The sequence below is a fragment of the Physeter macrocephalus genome, chromosome 1 (assembly GCF_002837175.3).
Source record: "Physeter macrocephalus isolate SW-GA chromosome 1, ASM283717v5, whole genome shotgun sequence".
Classification (NCBI taxonomy): Eukaryota; Metazoa; Chordata; class Mammalia; order Artiodactyla; family Physeteridae; genus Physeter; species Physeter macrocephalus.
In genome coordinates, this window is record NC_041214.2 from 50,465,687 (window position 1) to 50,484,908 (window position 19,222).

A 19,222-nucleotide genomic window follows, 5' to 3' on the forward strand; every position below is an offset into this window, starting at 1 on the left:
AGAGGCCACAACAGTGAGAGGCCCGCGTACCACAAAAAACAAAACAAACAAACAAAAAAAAAGAGCCAAATCCCTCTTGGTCAATTCCTCTCATTTAAGAGCAGAATTTTGGGGCTTCACTGGTGGCGCAGTGGTTGAGAGTCCGCCTGCCGATGCAGGGGACCGGGGTTCGTGCCCCGGTCCGGGAGGATCCCACGTGCCGCGGAGCGGCTGGGCCCGTGAGCCATGGCCGCTGAGTCTGTGCGTCCGGAGCCTGTGCTCCGCAAAGGGAGAGGCCACAACGGTGAGGCCCGCGTACCGCACACACACACACACACAAAAAGCAAAATCTTGACCAAAAGCACTTTGAGGGTGAGGGATAGTCAAGAAATTCTGATGTAGGGTATGGTGCAATCTTGGTGTAATTAAGGTGTAGGTAGCAATGTAATACAATGCCAGATATTACACAGTAAGCCAGCTGGTCATACATAATGTATACTCCACATTGAGTATCTAAACTCTTGAGGTTTTTTTAGAGGATCCAACCCTAACCCTAAAAACATATTATCTTCCCTGAACTTGATACGGCAGTTTTAAAAACATAGCTTCCAAATTCTTTACCACTTCTCCCTTTGAGTCTATGTCCCTTTCCTTGAATCTAGGCTCTGTGACCAATAGAATACAGCTTAAGTGATGCTGGAATAATTTCCAGGCTCAAGTCTTAAGAAACTGGTAGTTTTCACTTCCTGTCTCTTGAGATAATCACTCTTAGAACTGAGTTCCATGCCCATACTTATGACACTGATGACCATTTAGGTTCTTTCTGGTTTGATGGTTTGTTTTCCCAATACTCTCCCAAATACATACATAAAATGTAAAATTTATATCAATATTATAAATGTGCATAAAAATAAAACATATATATTTTAGAAGTGAAATTTCTGGGTCGAAATATATATTTAAAATGTAATATATTGCCAAATAGTCCTCCAAAAAGTTTTGTACTAATGTATACTGTTTAGCTGTGATTAATTGGATTTGCTTGCCCCTCACCTACCCTTCGTATTTCAAACTTGTCAGTCTACACCAGTATGAAAGCACAAAAATGTGATGTTATTTTAATTGTAATCTATTATGATAAAAGCATATGTGCATGTTTATGATATCAATTTTTAAAAATTTTATTTCTTCTTTCCTGTAACTTGAGGCTGAAGCTCTCAAAAACAAGATATGAATTACACCAAAAAAAGTTACTTATATTATTTATTTATTTATTTATGGCTGTGTTGGGTCTTCGTTTCCGTGCGAGGGCTTTCTCTAGTTGTGGCAAGCGGGGGCCCCTCTTCATCGCGGTGCGCGGGCCTCAACTATCGCGGCTTCTCTTGTTGCGGAGCACAGGCTCCAGACGCGCAGGCGCAGTAACTGTGGCTCACGGGCCCAGTTGCTCCGCGGCATATGGGATCTTCCCAGACCAGGGCTCGAACCCGTGTCCCCTGCATTGGCAGGCAGATTCTCAACCACTGCGCCACCAGGGAAGCCCCTACTTATATTATTATATGATTGTTGTTCACTATTGCCAACAAAAAAAATGTCACTCACCATCTGGTTCTACAAGAATGAAGTCACTAGCCACTGTAGTCACTGACCTTTAACACACCCTGAAAGGAATTCAGGTGGAGATCAGAAATAAGGCACTCTATGCTCTGGGAAAACTGGCAGAACAGGCCTTCTCATAGTGAAATATTTTCGGGAGAAAATTTTATGAACCAAATTTCTTGCATCTTCTCTTACCTAGAAAAGCACTAAAATCATTAATGGAGACATCTGCTCCTCGTGACTAGCAGCAATCTTCTACTCAGATGTGTGCTTGATTGCATATACCTCTTTGCCAAAATCACACATATACTGACCTCCCCACCTTACCTCTTCTGAGTGCTTCCTCAGAACTCTCTGAAGGGCTGTCTCCCAGGCTATAGTCTATAGTCTTCAGTAACAGCCCAAATATAACTGAACTCAGAGCTCTCACATTGTGCTTTTTTTTTTTTTTCCTTTCAGTTGACACCATCAATCCATTTTTGTTCCTTTGCTGGTATCCTGTTTTTCCATTTGGAAGCTTGTGGAGTTTTCTTTTTTTTTTCAGAGTTCAGAATTTTCACCAGAATGTGTGAAGGTATGTACATGTATGTTTTTCTATTAATCTTGTTCAACATTTATTAGGCCTTTTTGAAGAAAGTTCCAAATCTTTCATGAATTAAGGGAAATTTTCTTTTATAATGTATTTGATTTTTCCTTTTTTTCTTTCCTCTTCATTAACTCCTCCTGGAAATCCTAGTAAACTTTGTTTGTTTACTGGACTTATCTCTTTAGTCTTCTCTTACAACTTTCCCTTTTCTTTTTTGCTTTATGTTATTATAAACTTCCAAACTAGGTCTGTCCAAAACAAATTGGAATTGTATAGTTAAAATTTGTGCATTTTGCCAGGGGTTAGGGAGAGGGAGGAATGAATAAGGGGGGCACAGATAATGTTTAGCGAAGTGAAAATACTCTGTATGACACCGTAGTGATAGTTATATGTCATTATGTATTTGTCCAAACCCACAGAATGTATGACACCAATATAAACTATGAACTTTGGGTGATAATGATGTGTCAGTGTAAGTTCATCAGCTATCACAAATGTACCACTCTGTGATGTTGATGGGGGAGGCTGTGCATGTGTGGGGACAAGGGGCATATGGGAAATCTCTGTACATTCTGCTCAATTTTGCTGAGATAAAATAAGGCTATTTTTAAAAAACCTGTGCATTTCAAAATAATGTAAATTTATCTCATTAGAAAAATGACTGTAAAAAACTATTTTCATGAGGGTTGGAAGTGATGAAGGTTTGATGAATTAAGAATGTCAGATTATCAATAACTATTGACGTTTGGTGATATTGGAGTTCATTATACCATTCTGTTTATTTCATACATGTTCAAAATTCTATGTAATGAAAAGTAAGAAGAAAACCAAAACAAACAAACAAAAAGTTGGTTAACAGCCTTAGTAGTTCTGCTATTTGGTCTGTTTCAGAAAACAAAAACAAAAGCAGAGAGAGAGAGAGAGAATTTAACTGGAAGGGTATTGATGGCTTCCCAGAATCAGTGGAAGGCTGAGAGACCTAGCTTAGCAAAAACACAGAAACCAATGCAGCTTAAGGCTTGACAGCAGGAGTTATAGCTATGGATTTATAGGAAAATTTTGGAAAAAACTGCTCCAGGCCTGTGATCTCTGAGCTTCCAGCGTTTCCTGGGCTCTATTACAAAAATTAATACCACCATCTAGTGGCCTCTTCCTAAACCTGTGTGTAGTTGCAGATTTCTTGACTGCTTTTCCAGTTCACTATCCATATGCTAGTGGACTGGAATCTTCTATATATGCCTCAGAATTTTTTAATTGCTTTTTTCTTGGGGGTGTAAGGGGGATCAGGTTTACTTAGGTATAATTTATGTACAGTAGAACTTTAGTGTACAGTTCTATGAGTTTGGACAAATATAAACCATTTTCACAAATAGTTGTGTAACCACCACCACAATCAAGATATGGAATAGTTTCATCATTCCAAAAAATTCTCCTGTGCTCATTTGAAGCCAGCCACTCCACCCAGCCCACAGCCCCTGGAAACCCCTGATACGTTTTTTCTCCCTATAGTTTTGTCTTTTCCAAAATGTCAAATAAATGGAATCGTACAATATGTAGCCTTTGAGTCTGGCTTCCTTCAGTCCACATAATGCATTGGGATTCATCCATGTTGCCGCCTGTATTGATAGTTCCTCCCTGAGTACCCCTCTACCCCCCATTTTTTTGGCTGAGTAGCCTTTCATTGTATGGATGTACCAACGTGTGTTTATCCATTTACCAGTTCAAGAACATTTGGACTATTTTCGGTTTTTGGAGATTATGAATAAAGTCACTATAAACACTTGCATATAGGTTTTTGTGTAAATAAGTTTCATTTCTCTTGGGCACTTACCTAGGATAGGGTTGCTGAGTTGTATGGTATGTGTATATTTCACTTTATAAGAAACTGCCAAAGTATTTTCTAAAGTAGTTGTGCCATTTGCACTCCTGCCAGAAACATTTTTCTCTGCTTATGACATTCTACCTGTTTTTCCAATATTGCCACATTTTACTTAAAATTTTTTTCTTCTCTCATGTTATGGGATTTCAGAAGGCTGGGAAAATGATGCCAAAATATTTAAAATAGCATATCATGTTTATTAACTATTTGTACTGCCTAATTTGTGAATTTTGTCTCTACCTTTCTCAATTGGGGTCTTGGTAGTTTTTGTTTTTATTTATTATAATGTGCTACATATACTTTAGAGATTAACATACCTGTTCTTCTGCTGTTAAAGTTTCCCTATCTCTTGTCATGTTCCAATGTACATGGTTTTAAAAATTAGGACAGAGTATATAATGCTTTACTAAATCATTGGGTACCCACAGTATGCTACGCAGTGGAATATATTCTGAAAATAACTAACATTTTGTACAGTGTTTTATCATTTACAGAGTGCTTTCATATATATTATCTAATGCTATATAAGAAAATTAAAAGAGAACACAATTGAAACAGGAGGGAAGGGGTAAGGGTACAATATTTAAAAGAATTACATAGCCATTGAGGATACAACATAAATTGATTAGAACCAACTAAGTCCAAGATGGCAGAAGATTCACCTTCCAGTGGACCTTGAGCCTCATTATATGCTCATTGTAATTCATTAGCATATGCTAAATAATACACCCACCAGCGCCATAACAGTTCTGAGGCTGACCATAATAGGCTAAAAAGCAGGCGGTGGCCCAAATCCAGGAAACATCTGCCCCTACTCCAAAATAGTTGTAATAATCCTGCCACTCATTTGCCTATGAAATTACTCATTCCAGAAAAACTAACTACCCCATATTTCGGGGACTCTTGCCTTCTGAGATGGCCCACACTCTGTCTCTGGAGTGTTTTACTTCCAGGGCCGCTCTTGCCTTTTGAGATGAGAGCATTCTGTCTATGGAATGTGTATCTCTCTAAATAAATCCCTTCTTACTCATTACTTTGTCTCTCGCCGAATTCCTTCTGTGCTGAGACATAAAGAACCTGAGCTTCATTTAAGTCCTGAGAGACCAGGTGTGCGGTCTCAATTAAAAGACAGTGGGTTCAGGGCTTCCCTGGTGGCGCAGTGGTTGAGAGTCCGCCTGCCGATGCAGGGGACACGGGTTCGTGCCCCGGTCCGGGAAGATCCCACATGCCGCGGAGCGGCTGGGCCTGTGAGCCATGGCCGCTGAGCCTGCGCGTCCGGAGCACCGCAACGGGAGAGGCCACAACAGTGAGAGGCGCGCGTACCGCAAAAAAAAAAAAAAAAAAAAAGACAGTGGGTTCAAGTCCCAATCTGGATTTTGACTGGGTTCGAGTCCTGTTTAAGTTGTACGATTTCACAATCACCCACAACCAAACATTCTTTTCATGTATATATTGTGGACAATTAAAGGGCAAAGACAAATGTCAAAATGAACAATAGAAGGACAGTCAAAAGATGTGTTGAATTGGCTAAGGAATGAAGAAAGTTGGAGAATGAGGTAACAAATGTGTGAGTGGGAGGCTGGCAAGTGGAGAAAGGAAGGCCATTCAAAGAGTTTTGGGTAAACGTTCCCTTGGGTATCTTTACAATATACTTTCACATTTTTAAATAGTCTTTTGAAATGCTGCTTACCTATCTTTTCCAACAAGTTGTTCCCAGAGAAGGAATTTTACTTTGGGCAACTAACACCGCCACTAGGGAAAGAAATCTTAGGTAAAATGGGAGTAGGTTTGAAAAGGCAGACTTTGTGAAGTTTCTCCTTTCAGGAAAAGCATCTACCCTTGTAACAGTCCCTAAGTAAATTTGGGCCACGCCGCTTTTTTTTAGCCTCAGATTTGTGGTGTCTTGGTTGAATTGAGGCTCTGAATGTAGAGCTTATTACCGGGAAGATGCAGAAGTTTAAAGACATCAAGCTACTGGTTACAAATTGAGCCTCAAATATATGCGAAACTGAGTCCCCTTAAAACTGAGTTCCCCTGCCAAATTTATGATTAACCTCTTTACCCAAAACTTGATTCCCTTTCTTGTCCCACTCCTGTCCCCCTCAGGATTGAGAAGTATCAAAGAAAAGGGGGGATTGAAACTGAGCAGGACCATGCAGGGCCCTCGCAAGTACGAAGGCCCCTCCTGTCCCCAGTTCTTTTTTGTTGAAAAAAAGAAAAAGCTTTGGCCTCCTAGGCCTTCCTTGAGTTCCAAAGAGCAGACTCAAGCAATTAATTAAGGAAGTGAAGGAAACAAAGGAAAAGCAGTTAAGAAACAATAGTTTAGTGATAAAACAGAGTCCCAGTTCCTTCTCAAGGGCTATACATAACAATCTGACACATATTTTGAGTTGTTCTGCCGGAACTAAGGCCCCCACCAGGCGAAGGATGGTGGTTACCTTCTGAGCACAAGCACTAGGCCCCAGACTGGTTGCAACCAGAGGTTGGTGACTGAGATTCCTGAAACACCACCCTGTAACCTCACCACCAACCAATCAGAGGTAAGGCAGGTACCCTGCAGTCCTCATCCCAAATGTTGCCTTTAATAACCTTTCCCTGAAAGCCATAGGGAAGTTCAGGGTTTTTGAACATGAGTTGCCCGTTTTCCTCACATGGCACCTGCAATAAACACTGTACTTTCCTTCACCACAACCTGTTGTCAGTAAATTGCCCTTACTGTGCGGCAGGTGAGTGGACCCAAGTTCAGTTCAGTAACATATGTACTTGTATAAGTATTATGATTCCTATTGCCAGAATACTAAATTCATGGACATTATGTAAAAAGTAATTTTGACATATGAAAACAGCTTAAAGTCCTACATTTAAAAATTCCATGTAGGGACTTCCCTGATTGTCCAGTGGGTAGGACTCTGTGCTCCCAATGCAGGGGGTCCAGATTCAATCCCTGGTCAGGGAACTAGATCCCGCATGCATGCCACAACTAAGGAGTCCGCACGCTGCAACTAAGACGTCTGCATGCTACAACAAAGATCCCGCATGCTGCAACTAAGACCCAGCGCAGCCAAAATAAATAAATAAATTTTAAAAAATTCCATGTAAAGTGTTATCATTACTTATACAAGAACAGAAAGCATACTACATTTCAAAACCTGAAGAGCTTCATTTTCTTCACCCTCACTGTGAGCTATTTTATGAGTTAACATGTTTCATTCTTATATTTTCAGTTTTTAATATATGAACATGCCAATAGCAGCATTATTCACAATAGCCAAGATGTGGAAGCAACCCAAATGCCGATAGACAGTTAAATGGATAAACATATGTATATATATTTCATATAAAATAGAATTTTATTCAGTCTTAAAAAGGAAGGAAATCCTTTCACATGCTACAACCTGGTTGAAACTTGAGGACATTATGCTAAGTGAAATAAACCAGTCACAAAAAGACTAATACTGTATGATTTGAGGTATTTAAAGTAGTCACATTCATAGAAACAGAAAATGGAATAGTGGTTATCAGAGGCTGAGAGGAGGAGGAAATGGGATGTGTTTTTTGCAGAATGAAAAAGTTATGGAGGTTTGTTGCACAACAATGTTAATCTACTTAACACTATTGAACTGTACACTTACAAATGGTTAAGATGGTAAATTTTATGTTGTGTATTTTTTTTACCACAATTAAATATATAAACACCCAGTGAATTTGTGCCATGAATTTTGTTAAGGATAACCAATTCAAAAAAATTCATCAAAATCATGGCATTGCAAACAGATGAAAGAAACAGTGGTTAACAGGGCCATTACTCTGTTTTAAAATGTGCCCAGTAATACGTGTGGCTTTAAAGATTGTTTGGCAATGTATATTTTGAATATTTAATAAACAATAAAAGGCTAGAGCCAGTTGGCCTGGTTTGAATCTCAGTTCTGTGGTTTACTGTCTATATAACCTTAAGTTAGTCTCTCTCTCTCTGTCTTCTCAATCATAAAAGGGCAATAAGAAGATAATAATAGTACCCATCTCATAGGACTGTTATGAGGATTAAATGAGTTGACATATGTAAGGAATTTAGAATAGGGCCTTGGCATATAAAGTGCTATGTAAGATTTACTACTACTACTACTACTACTACTACTGTTAAGGGTTTTCTTCATCACCAGTTTTAGAAACTTGTCAAAGGCAAGACACAAAAAAAATTGCATTCCTCCCTTTCCTAGAGATGATGAAGGGACAGGATTTGGCTGAATCAGTTCTCACCAGGAGGATGTCAGTTTGGCTCTAAGAGAAGGTGACCAAAATTTGAGAGAACAGTTGAGACAGAGGGCATAGCAGAGGTAATCAATAAAAATATAATTATGATAATAACATTCAATGATCTGCTTTAATAAAATGTGACATTCAAAAATATGATTGTATCATATATGGGTGGTTATTTCATTACACAATCATCTGTTGCTTTATGAAAGGATTAATTGTAAGATTTTTAAACAACGAGCTTTTATGGTGTGTCTTATTATTTTTATTTATTATTTCAAACTTATAGCAAAGTTGCAATAAAGAGCTCCCATAAACCCTTCTCTTAGAGCATTCAAGGTTTGCCAACTGACCCAAAAATACCCTTTATAGCAAAAGTTTCCATCTAGGTGCATGTATTTCTCTCAGCTTCAATCTAGAACAGTTCCATATACTGACCTTAATTTTTTTAAGATTACTGTAGCTGATTGTATTTTCCAAGCATCACACCACATTTGCAGTTCCACGTGCTCTTCCAGAACCCTCTCCTTGAATCTGGACAGGTCTTGTGACTTATTCCATGAATAGAATGCAGAGAAATAAACGGTGACTTCAAGGCCTGGTAGAAAAGGCCACACAGCTTCTACCTGGTTCTCACTAGTTCTTTCTCTGTCTTGCTCTTGTGTCTCTCTCTCATACACTCACACTCCCTGGGAGTCCTGAGCTGACCCATAGGAAATCCAGTTACTATGAAGCTGTGGTAATGGAGAGACCACATAGAGACAGAGATGCCATATGGGCTGCAGCTGTTCCAGCTCTCAGTTGTTTGAGTCTCCCTGTTTAGGTGTTAGGAGATGTGAGTGGGAAAGCCTTCACATGATTCTAGCTCCCAGCCTTTGAGCCACTCTAGCTGAGGTCTAGTGGAGCTGTGCTCTGGACTGTATTAGCTGACCCATTAGGGCAAAGAAGATCTGCTCCTGCTGAACCTGTCCAAATTGTAGTAAAATGAATAATGTTGTTTTAAACCACTAGATTTAGGTGTGTTTGTTACAAAGCAAGAGATAACTGGAAAAATTACAGACCTGTTATTTTTTTAAACGTGCCTCCATTTGGGTTTGCTTGATGTTTACTCACCCTTAGGTTATACATTTTAGGCAAGCACTACTGAAGTAATACTATGGTTGCCTCATTGCATTCATCAGGTGACACATGTTGATTTTTTCCTAACTTCGACCACTTGAGTAATGAGGTATCCTCAAGTTTTTCCACTGTAAAGTTACTATTTTCCTTGTATAATTATTATTTTGTAGGGAGATACTTTGAGACAATGTAAATAAAACCTGTTCTTGATCCTACTTTCATCCACGAATTTTACCATCCATTGATGTTTCTTGTCTGAATTTATTATTTGTGTGATGGTTGCCAAATGATGACTTGCCTTTTTTTAAAATTAATTTTTATTTTATATTGGGGTATAGTTGATTTACAATGTTGTGTTAGTTTCAGGGGTACAGCAAAGTGATTCAGTTGTACATATACATATATCCATTCTATCTCAGATTCTTTTCCCGTATAGGTTATTACAGAACGTTGAGTAGTTACCTGTGCTACAGTAGGTCCTTGTTGATGATCTATTTTACATAATGTGTACAAATGATGATTTTCTAACTCAATTATTCCTTTGAACTTTATTAGCTGACTATTATACGGAACGGTTTTCTCTCCATTTAATCATTTATTTATATCATCAGAGACTGATGGATTCCTAATTTAATCAGAGCCTACAATATGTTTACCATCGCTATTTTGATATATTGTTCCAGATTTGGCCAGTAAAATCTTTTCAAAGTAACTCTGTGTCCCTCTGAAATGTGCCCATCATTCTCTGAGCACTTCCTAACTTCCTGGCACAAAAAGATGTTCCTGGTCACCTTGTCCCTGCCTTAGTCCTGAGATCAGCCATTTCTCCAAGAAGTCCTGGTTCTTCTTGCTGGAGACTGGTATTTAGAAACCAGTATCTGGGTGCTAGGTTTGCTTGTTGCTACTGGATGTTACTGTTTCCAGGGCTTTTCTGTGGACAGAGACAAGTGAACAGGTAACACTGTAGAGGGTGGTGAGTAATGATGAAGGTGAAAGGATTATGGGGGCACAAAAGAGGAAGAGACATCTAACCCAAGACTTCGGGGTTGTGGGGAGGGGAACAGAAATATTCTAGATAAAAGACATTTCTGTGCAAAAGGCCCAAGTCAAGAGAGATCATGTCATATTTAAGGAATGAAAGAAGTTTAATATGGCTAGAGAGTAGAGTGAGGAGGGCAGTGGTAATAGCAGGCTACAAGGTAAACGGGCTGGTCAAATTTCCAAGTACCAAGTAAGCAATGTTAGAAGTTTTGGAGTTTATCCTGAGAGCAATGGGGACCCATTATGAAGATTCTGGGCAAAGGATGTATGATCAAATTTAGAACAGTTGTCTTCAAGTTTTTTTTTTTTCTAACTCACATACCATCCTAAAAGGATTTTGAAAAACTATGTACTTCCTTCCACATTTTATGTTGACATCGAATATTCTTTGTGAGTTTAAAAGTTAATTTTTTTGTTAATGGCAGATTTAAAATATTAAACATTTGAAAAGATGACCATGGATTATATCTGAAATAAATATTTTATATGATACTCATCAAATCTGAAGAGTCACGTAAATTTTCTCTCTGTGGATTTTCTGAAATGTTTCTTTTAAAATGTATTGGTCCCAGAAACCACACAATTATAAGAATCAGCATCACTATTCTATGTTGCCTAAGTTGTTCTGAATTCAGGGCAATCTTCACCCTTAACCTTAATAATCATATAAAAATATGATAGGACAGGTAACAGAAGGAAGACCTTACAGGTTTAAGATGCCTCAACTAATCATTAAAACACTTCCACTTATGCCAAAATAGAGCAATGAACTGGATGCACCCTCCTGGAAACAACAATAACAGAAAACTCAGATAAAATATATGCAATAATGGTTGCAAGATACTGGATAACAAGCAACAAAGGACAGATCCCTGAGAGACAGGAAGCAAAAAAGATGAGCCCTTCAATTGCCTCAGCTTACTGCCTTGAGAATCTCCAGATTAAAGAAATAAACTTAACCATATCAATAATCACATTAAATGTAAATGGTATAAACACTCCAATTAAAGCAAGATGTAATTATGTGCTGTCTACAAGAAACACTTTAAACATAAAGACACAAACAGGATAAAGGGTTGCAAAAGATATATCACGCCAAGAACCAGTCAAGAAATCAGGCATGCTATTTTGGACACAGTAGATGTCAGAGTGCAGAATATTACTGGGGATCTAAAAATACCATTTCATAACTATAAAGGGATCAATAATGATTCGAAACATTTATGATCCTAAAAACAGCTTCAAAATACACAAAGCAAAAACTGATAGAACTATAAGGAGAAACTGATAAAATCACAATTACCGTTGGAAATTTTAGTGCCCCTCTTTCAATAATTGATATATAAAATGGACAAGAAATTAACAAGAATAGTCTTGAACAACATTTTGTTCCAGACTTGAGTTTGGGACCCACTATGACATTTAACATCTAACTGAGGATGTATACAGTGATAGAGACCTGGAGCTCAGAAGAGAGAGCTGTCATGACATACAGCCTATTAAGGTGTTTTTAAGCAAGTCTATATTTTTAAATAAGTGCCCCAGGGAAACACAAGTGAAGAATAAGATGAGAGGAGGGCTAGGAATGGAAATACTGAAGAAAACCAATACTTAAGTTTCCTCCTATAGGAAAGATATACAAAGAGGGACAAGAAAAGGTGATGGAGAACAATCATGGAGGTAAAACGACACCTTTATGGTGCCCTGTAAGGACGTACAGTTTCAAGAAGGAGGAAGGGGTGAATACAGTCAAAAGCTTCAGAAGACTTAAGGTATAAGGATTCTGGTACATGCTGACATTCTTAGCCATAAACACAAGTGACCACTAGAATATATTTAAATTAGGCATTATCTAATACAGATGGGGTTTAGCCAATACTTAATGCCGGCACATCACGTTCCATTCCATTCCAGGTGGATGTTAATGCAGTTCTCCTATTGGTTACCACACTGTTCTCTGGATTGTTCACTCAGACCTAACAAGAGAACACAGTCTCCATGGCTTTAGAAAGTTCGAGTATCCATTTTTCACCTCGAAAAAAGGTAAGTAAAATACTTTCCTTGAGTGTGAGGTCCAGGAGGGCCTTGGGCCTTTTGATCCTGTAAATATTTTACTAACAAACTGCCTATCCCTTCCCAGGTCAGGTACCCCTTACCTCCTATATAGAGAGGCAAAAGCACATAATCTCACTGGGCCTCAAATTTCTTATTAGTAAAAGTGGATAAGAACATCAATCTTACTGCACTACTTCCACGGGATTATTTAGAATAAAATGAGTTTTTGGAAGTCAGGGCAGTCTCACTCTAGCTCCTTAATACCTGGACTAGAGCATGACACACAGCATGAGCTCAGCAAATACTGGCTGTATTATAATATTAACTGAATATCTGTTAAAAGGCTTTGTAAACGGAAAGCCGCCCCAAGTGTTATTATTTATTCCCCAACCCTGGTTTAGACCCACAGGTGACCAAATTCAAGGTACTGTAATACTTGCATTGAGTATCAATGCAATGTATCAGTGAGTAGCTGGATAGACTACAGTTCCTCCCTTTCCCACAAACAATCCAAATAAAAATGTTGCTGTACAAACAGAGCTCTACTCTGCCGGTCCAGTTTCCCACCAGGTTGCCGCTCCCAAACCCTTTCCTTTTGGAAATTCTGCACCCGCTGTAGAACTTTTGAGGGACCTAAGTGATCAAATGTCACTTTGAAGTCCACGTTGAAGTCACCACGAAACTCTTCAAAGTAGCCTTGGCCTCCCCCATGACCCGCAACCTGGGATGAGGCCGCACCACCGGGTAAGCGTTCCCCAGCGACCCAGCTCTCTGGAGGCCTCCTCTTCAGTGCCACCAGCCTCTCTCGCATCAAAGACTGCGGGCCGGCGGGCCAACAGTAAGCGCACGGCGGCTTGGGTTTTTCTCCGAGGCCGGCTTTAGCGACGGGGGTGGGGCAGGGCGCCACCGGCCTTCCTCTCAGCGCCTGCTGCCGGGTACGGGGGCGGGACCGGGGCAGCTAAGCTGGGCGCCTCGGGCTCCTCCTCCAGAGGGCGGGCCAGACGGGGCGGGGGCGCGGCCAGGCGCCGCAGGCCCCTCCTCTTGTGGGTGGGCAGGCCCGAGACCCGCAGGTTTCTTCTCCCGGGGGCGGGCCTGGGCGGCCCGTACGGACCTGGAGGCGGGGCCGGACGCCGAAGTCCCCTCCTCCGGAGGCGGGCTTATTGGGCTGCAGCGGCGGCGGCGGCAGCAGCTGCGGGTGTCCGCTGCTCGGCATCCTAGCCACAAGGGCTCTGGCTCCTCCCAGTGGCCGGCCAGTGCGGAAGCAGGAGGCGGGGGCAGCGTGCGCGCTGCTGGTCTGCTCTCCCGCGGCGCTGGGGCCCGCGCTCCGCGGCTGCTGCTCCACTCGGCGTTTCGCAGGCGGCCAGCTCCTCTCCGCGCCTCCCGCCCGCTCCTCGACCAGGCCTCCTCCTCAGCCCCGGCCCGTGGCGTCGACCCCACCGGCCCTCTCCCGCCCCGTCTCATCTCTAGCCGCCGCCGCCGCCGCCCCAGCCCCGATGGCTCTGTGCAACGGAGACTCCAAGGTCAGTCTCTGGCGTGGGGGGGTCCCTGCCTCACCGCTTCCGGACGGAGGCAAGGCTCCGGGGCCGGGGAGCCGCCGCGTGGGGCCCTTCCCCGCCTCCTCCCCCCAGCCCGCCAGCGGAGCCCTGCGGCCCTGGCAGCGGCGCGTCGGAGAGCCTCCAGTCGGGGCCTGTGGCATGTTTTCTCCTCGGGAGCGGCAGGTGCTTTGTTGATTTTTGTCTGCGTGTCGGGGTTCCTGCGCCCGCTGAGCTCCCTGGCGTCGGGGAGGGCGTCAGCTTCCCGTGGTCGCGCCGCTGGCCCCAGCCTCCCCCGCGTCGCTGTGGGGCTCAGAGTCCGCGGAGCGCGGTCGGAGGGTGGGGGTAGGGAGGCGAGAGGGCGTGTGTGTGTGTGTGTGTGTGTGTGTGTGTGTGTGTGTGTGTGTGAGTGTGAGTGTTTGTCTGTCTATCTGTGAGGGGGGCTTCCTCAGCTCTCACCCAGCCCCTTGGCGTCGGGGAGGGCGTCAGCTTCCCGTGGTCGCGCCGCTGGCCCCAGCCTCCCCCGCGTCGCTGTGGGGCTCAGAGTCCGCGGAGCGCGGTCGGAGGGTGGGGGTAGGGAGGCGAGAGGGCGTGTGTGTGTGTGTGTGTGTGTGTGTGTGTGTGTGTGTGTGTGTGTGAGTGAGTGTGAGTGTTTGTCTGTCTATCTGTGAGGGGGGCTTCCTCAGCTCTCACCCAGCCCCTTCGGGAGTAGGGCAGCCTTTTGTGGAGCTCCCGGGGCCCGCCGAAGGCAGAGCGGGGTCGGGGCCTCGCGTGCAGCGTTGGAGCTGGGCGGGCCTCCCAGTCTTCCCGCCACCCCGTTTCCCGCCTGCCTTCGGTGGGGCTCGCTGGGTTCCCCCACGTCGGCCTTGGGGTCCGCGGCGGCGAGGCCGGCCCTGGATGAGGCCGCGTGACCGCGCGCCCTCCCCACCAAGCCCCCGCCAGCGCCCTCCCGGGGTCGGGGCCGGTGGCCGGAGGGTCGCTCACTCCGTTCCCCTCCCCCCATCCTTTTCCGAGGGAAGGAGCGTGTGTCCAGCCCCGCCCCCATTCCGCTCACTCCTTATTTTTCAAGTTGGTTTGCGATGGGACCCGCTCCCGGCCTTGCGAGCCCCTTCCGGGACGCAGGCCGACGCCACCTCGCCCGGGAACCGGGGTGGGGGTGGGTTGCGAGTCCCGGGTGCGGGAGAAGTAAACTCAGTGTGCCGAGTGGAGCGAGTAGTTTGGGCCACCTCTGCGTTTCTCGTCACCTCCGAGGCACTTCTTCAGACCCTCTTATTTCGTCTCGCTTCTGAATCGAGCACCTTCGGTTTCACTTCTGTGTTAAAATTTTCGTTGGCCTGGAGTTCTCTCAGACCCGCACAATCAGTGTTGTCAGCGGGAACCCGCGCAATTTTAAATTGCGATTTAAGCGAAATTTACTTCCCACACGCTGTTTAGGGCCTGGCTAAAAGAAATTACTTCATTACGTTTCATTCAGGATGTGTGGAACTTTAAACATCAGGTGGGAATTGGTGTTCTAAGTCAGGTAGCATTGTCTTTTCGGCAGTATTCTGTTATAAAGGTGGTGTCTAGTCACATCTTAGTGGGTCCTTTTCATGAATAATTGCTTACTCTCTAGTAAACATTCAAAGAAATATTTGTTGAGCAAATGAGTAAAGATTAAGGTAGCAGATAAACTCCTTTAAACCGAGGAAAACTAATGCTCAGACTAGTTGGAGCTCTTTCTCAAGATCATAAAGGTGAATGAAGACACGCTAACCTTTTGTTTTTGACCTCAGAAGCTTATGTAAACCTCAACATACAGCTCTTTCCTGTACACTAGTTAACTTACAAAGCATTTTTCTTCTCCCTTTAGTTTTGAGCCGTAAAATCATTGAAAAGATTCATCTTTGTGCTGGTAGAGGAAATGACTGTGTTATTAGGAGGATTCAAACCTAATTTACAGACTTTGAAAAATATGTGCTGATTTGAAAAGAGTATTTACACAAAATTGAGTGACAGCAGGAAGTTAAAAGATTCAGTTTCCAAGTTACCTGACTCCGGTGTACAGAACATACAGTATTTTTGCTAGCTGGTATGTTTTTTTTTTTTTGTTCAACTTGAATTTTAAAGAGAATCTTATCAGTTTGATATATTTGAGACCCAGGTGAATTGCTGGTCACCTTATTTTTATTTCAAGGTTCTTTATGTTTTGTAGCATAAGCAAGCATGTGTCTTTTTTTTTCTTTCTTTCTTTTTTTCTTTTTTTTTTTTGGCTGTGCTGCTCCGCTGCTTGTGGGATCTTACTTCTCATACTAGGGATCCAACCTGGGCCCAGGCAGTGAAAGCGCCGGGTCCTAACCACCGGACTGCCGGGGAATTCCCTTTTTTTTTTTTTTTTTTTTTTTACTTTACTAACAATTAGATGTAAAACAAGTTGAAAGCATTTTCAAGAGGAGCAATCCAGCAAAATAACATTTCATCACATCTATGATTATTTCATGGACTCCTAAGGAGGGGAAAAAAAAAACCCATAAGTAAGCCGTGATATGTAAAAACTTTCTTTTGATATGATCAATGATATGTCATTGATCATAAGAAACATTTAAAGTAAGGAGATGTTTAAATATGGGGGGGGTTTGCAGAGTAAAGTAAGTGAAATATGATATTCTGAGAGGTCCTCCCAGAAATCTAAGTAGGCATCTATTTTCCATAGCTTACCACTGAAACCACCTTTCCCTCTGGTGTGAAATACAGGTACTGGACCCAAGCTTACGTTGTACATTTATTGTGCCTCTGACAGTTGTGTGTAAATCTTAGTTGATAAATTAAAGTGGGGAAAGAGCTCACTTTGATTCCTATTCTGGTACATCTCAGTATTTTTCAGGGTTTTTGAAAAAGACATTTCTGCATGATAGAAATTAGGGAGAGACCTATCTAAATTCTGTAAAAGGATTTGGGCTGTTTTCATTAGTTTTACCCATAGAGTATCATTTTAGAGCTGGAAAGGACCTTTCTGAGTTCTAGCTTCCTAAGCTGAAAAAACATAGCTGGCTTTTCTTTTTCTTCAGGGCTACTTTGGTTAACCATCTAAGGAAGAGATTATTCTTTTCCTTAAAGGGCTGATATAATGTTATTTGGTTAAGATCTTGTCTCATATAAACAAGAGCATAGGCAGTCAACTTTTCTTTAAAAACTTTTTACAGCTATTCAGTGTTTTATATGAATATATGTATGTAGCAAACATTAGACATAGTAACTTTTTTCAGTTTTATTAAGGCAAGATTATAAGAGTAATGTTCTTTGGACTACTTGTCAAGTTTCCCACTTTTGGTCCCATCTAAGCCTTAGAATCTTTTTTTTAAACATCTTTATTGGAGTATAATTGCTTTACAATGGTGTATTAGTTTCTGCTTTATAACAAAGTGAATCAGCTATACATATACATATATCCCCATATCTCCTTCCTCTTGTGTCTCCCTCCCACCCTCCCTTATCCCATCCCTCTAGGTGGTCACAGAGCACCTAGCTGATCTCCCTGTGCTATGTGGCTGCTTCCCACTAGCTATCTATTTTAAATTTGATAGTGTATATATGTCTATGCCACTCTCTCACTTTGTCCCAGCTTACCCTCCCCCCTCCCTGTGTCCTCAAGTCCATTCTCTACGTCTGCATCTTTATTCCTGTCCTGTCTCTAGGTTCTCCAGAACCTTTTTTTTTAGATGCCATATATATGTGTTAGCGTACGGTATTTATTTTTCTCTTTCTGACTTACTTCACTCTATATGACAGTCTCTAGGTCCATCCACCTCACTACAAATAATTCAATATTGTTTCTTTTTATGGCTGAGTAATACTTCATTGTACTGTTCTCCATAGTGGCTGTATCAATTTACATTCCCACCAACAGGGCAAGAGTGTTCGCTGTTCTGCACACCCTCTGCAGCATTTATTGTTTGTAGATTTTTTTTTTTTTTTTTTGCATTATGCGGGCTTCTCACTTCTCCCTGTGCTATGTGGCTGCTTCCCACTAGCTATCTATTTTAAATTTGATAGTGTATATATGTCTATGCCACTCCCTTTCATGTGTTTTTTGGCAATCTGTATATCTTCTTTGGAGAAATGTCTAATTAGATCTGCCTAGTTTTGGATTGGGTTGTTTGTTTTTTTGATATTGAGCTTTAGGAGCTGCTCGTAAATTTGGATGTGGGTCAAAAAGGAGCTTGCTGTGATTTATGTCATAGAGTGTTCTATGTTTTCCTCTAAAAGATTTATAGTGTCTGGCCTTACATTTTAGTTTTTAATCCATTTTGAGTTTATTTTTGTGTATGGTGTTAGGGAGTGTTCTAATTTCATTCTTTTACATGTAGCTGTCCAGTTTTCCAAGCACCACTATTGAAAAGGCTGTCTTTTCTCCATTGTGTATTGTTGCCTCCTTTATCAAAAATAAGGTGACCATATGTGCATGGGTTTATCTCTGGGCCTTCTCTCCTGTTCCACTGAGCTGTATTTCTTTTTTTGTGCCAGTACCATACTGTGTTGATTACTGTAGCTTTGTAGTATAATCTGAAGTCCGGGAGCCTGATTCCTCCAGCTCTGTGTTTCTTTCTCAAGATTGCTTTGGCTGTTCGGGGTCTTTTGTGTTTCCATACAAATTGTGAAATTTTTTGCTCTGGTTCTGGGAAAAATGCCACTGGTAATTTAATAGGGATTGCATTGAATTTGTAGATTGCTTTGGGTAGTCGAGTCATTTTCACAATGTTGATTATTCCAATCCAAGGACATGGTATATCCCTCCATCTGTTGGTATCATCTTCAATTTCTTTCATCAGTGTCTTATAGTTTTCTGCATACAGGTGTTTTGTCTCCTGAGGTAGGTTTATATCTAGGTATTTTATTCTTTTTGTTGCAGTGGTAAATGGGAGTGTTTCCTTAATTTCTCCTTCAGATTTTTCATCATTAATGTATAGGAATGCAAGGGATTTCTGTACATTAATTTTGTATCCTGCTACTTTGTCACGTTCATTGATTAGCTCTAGTAGTTTTCTGGTAGCATCTTTAGGGTTCTCTATGTATATTATCATGTCATCTGCAAACAGTGACAGCTTTACTTCTTCTTTTCTGATTTGGATTCCTTTTATTTCTTTTTCTTCTCTGATTGCTGTGGCTAAAACTTCCAAAACTATGTTGAATAATAGTGGTGAG

The 19,222-nt window shown here is 41.8% G+C and overlaps 1 protein-coding gene and 1 long non-coding RNA gene across 2 annotated transcripts in view; both read left to right on the plus strand.

The window, feature by feature from the left end:
* Positions 1–2,050: 2,050 nt before the first annotated feature.
* LOC114486413 (uncharacterized) lies at positions 2,051–13,240 on the plus strand. Its single transcript, XR_003680067.1, has 3 exons — positions 2,051–2,149; positions 12,369–12,497; positions 13,069–13,240. It is a non-coding gene; the product is annotated as an uncharacterized lncRNA (long non-coding RNA).
* Positions 13,241–13,666: 426 nt separating this feature from the next.
* Positions 13,667–19,222, plus strand: part of GMPS (guanine monophosphate synthase) — a 115,800-nt gene continuing 110,244 nt past the window's right edge. Inside the window, exon 1 of the mRNA XM_024124297.3 lies at positions 13,667–14,029. Within this exon, the coding sequence (XP_023980065.1) occupies positions 14,003–14,029 (27 nt within the window). The 5' untranslated portion in view covers positions 13,667–14,002. The remainder of the gene's footprint in view (positions 14,030–19,222) is intronic.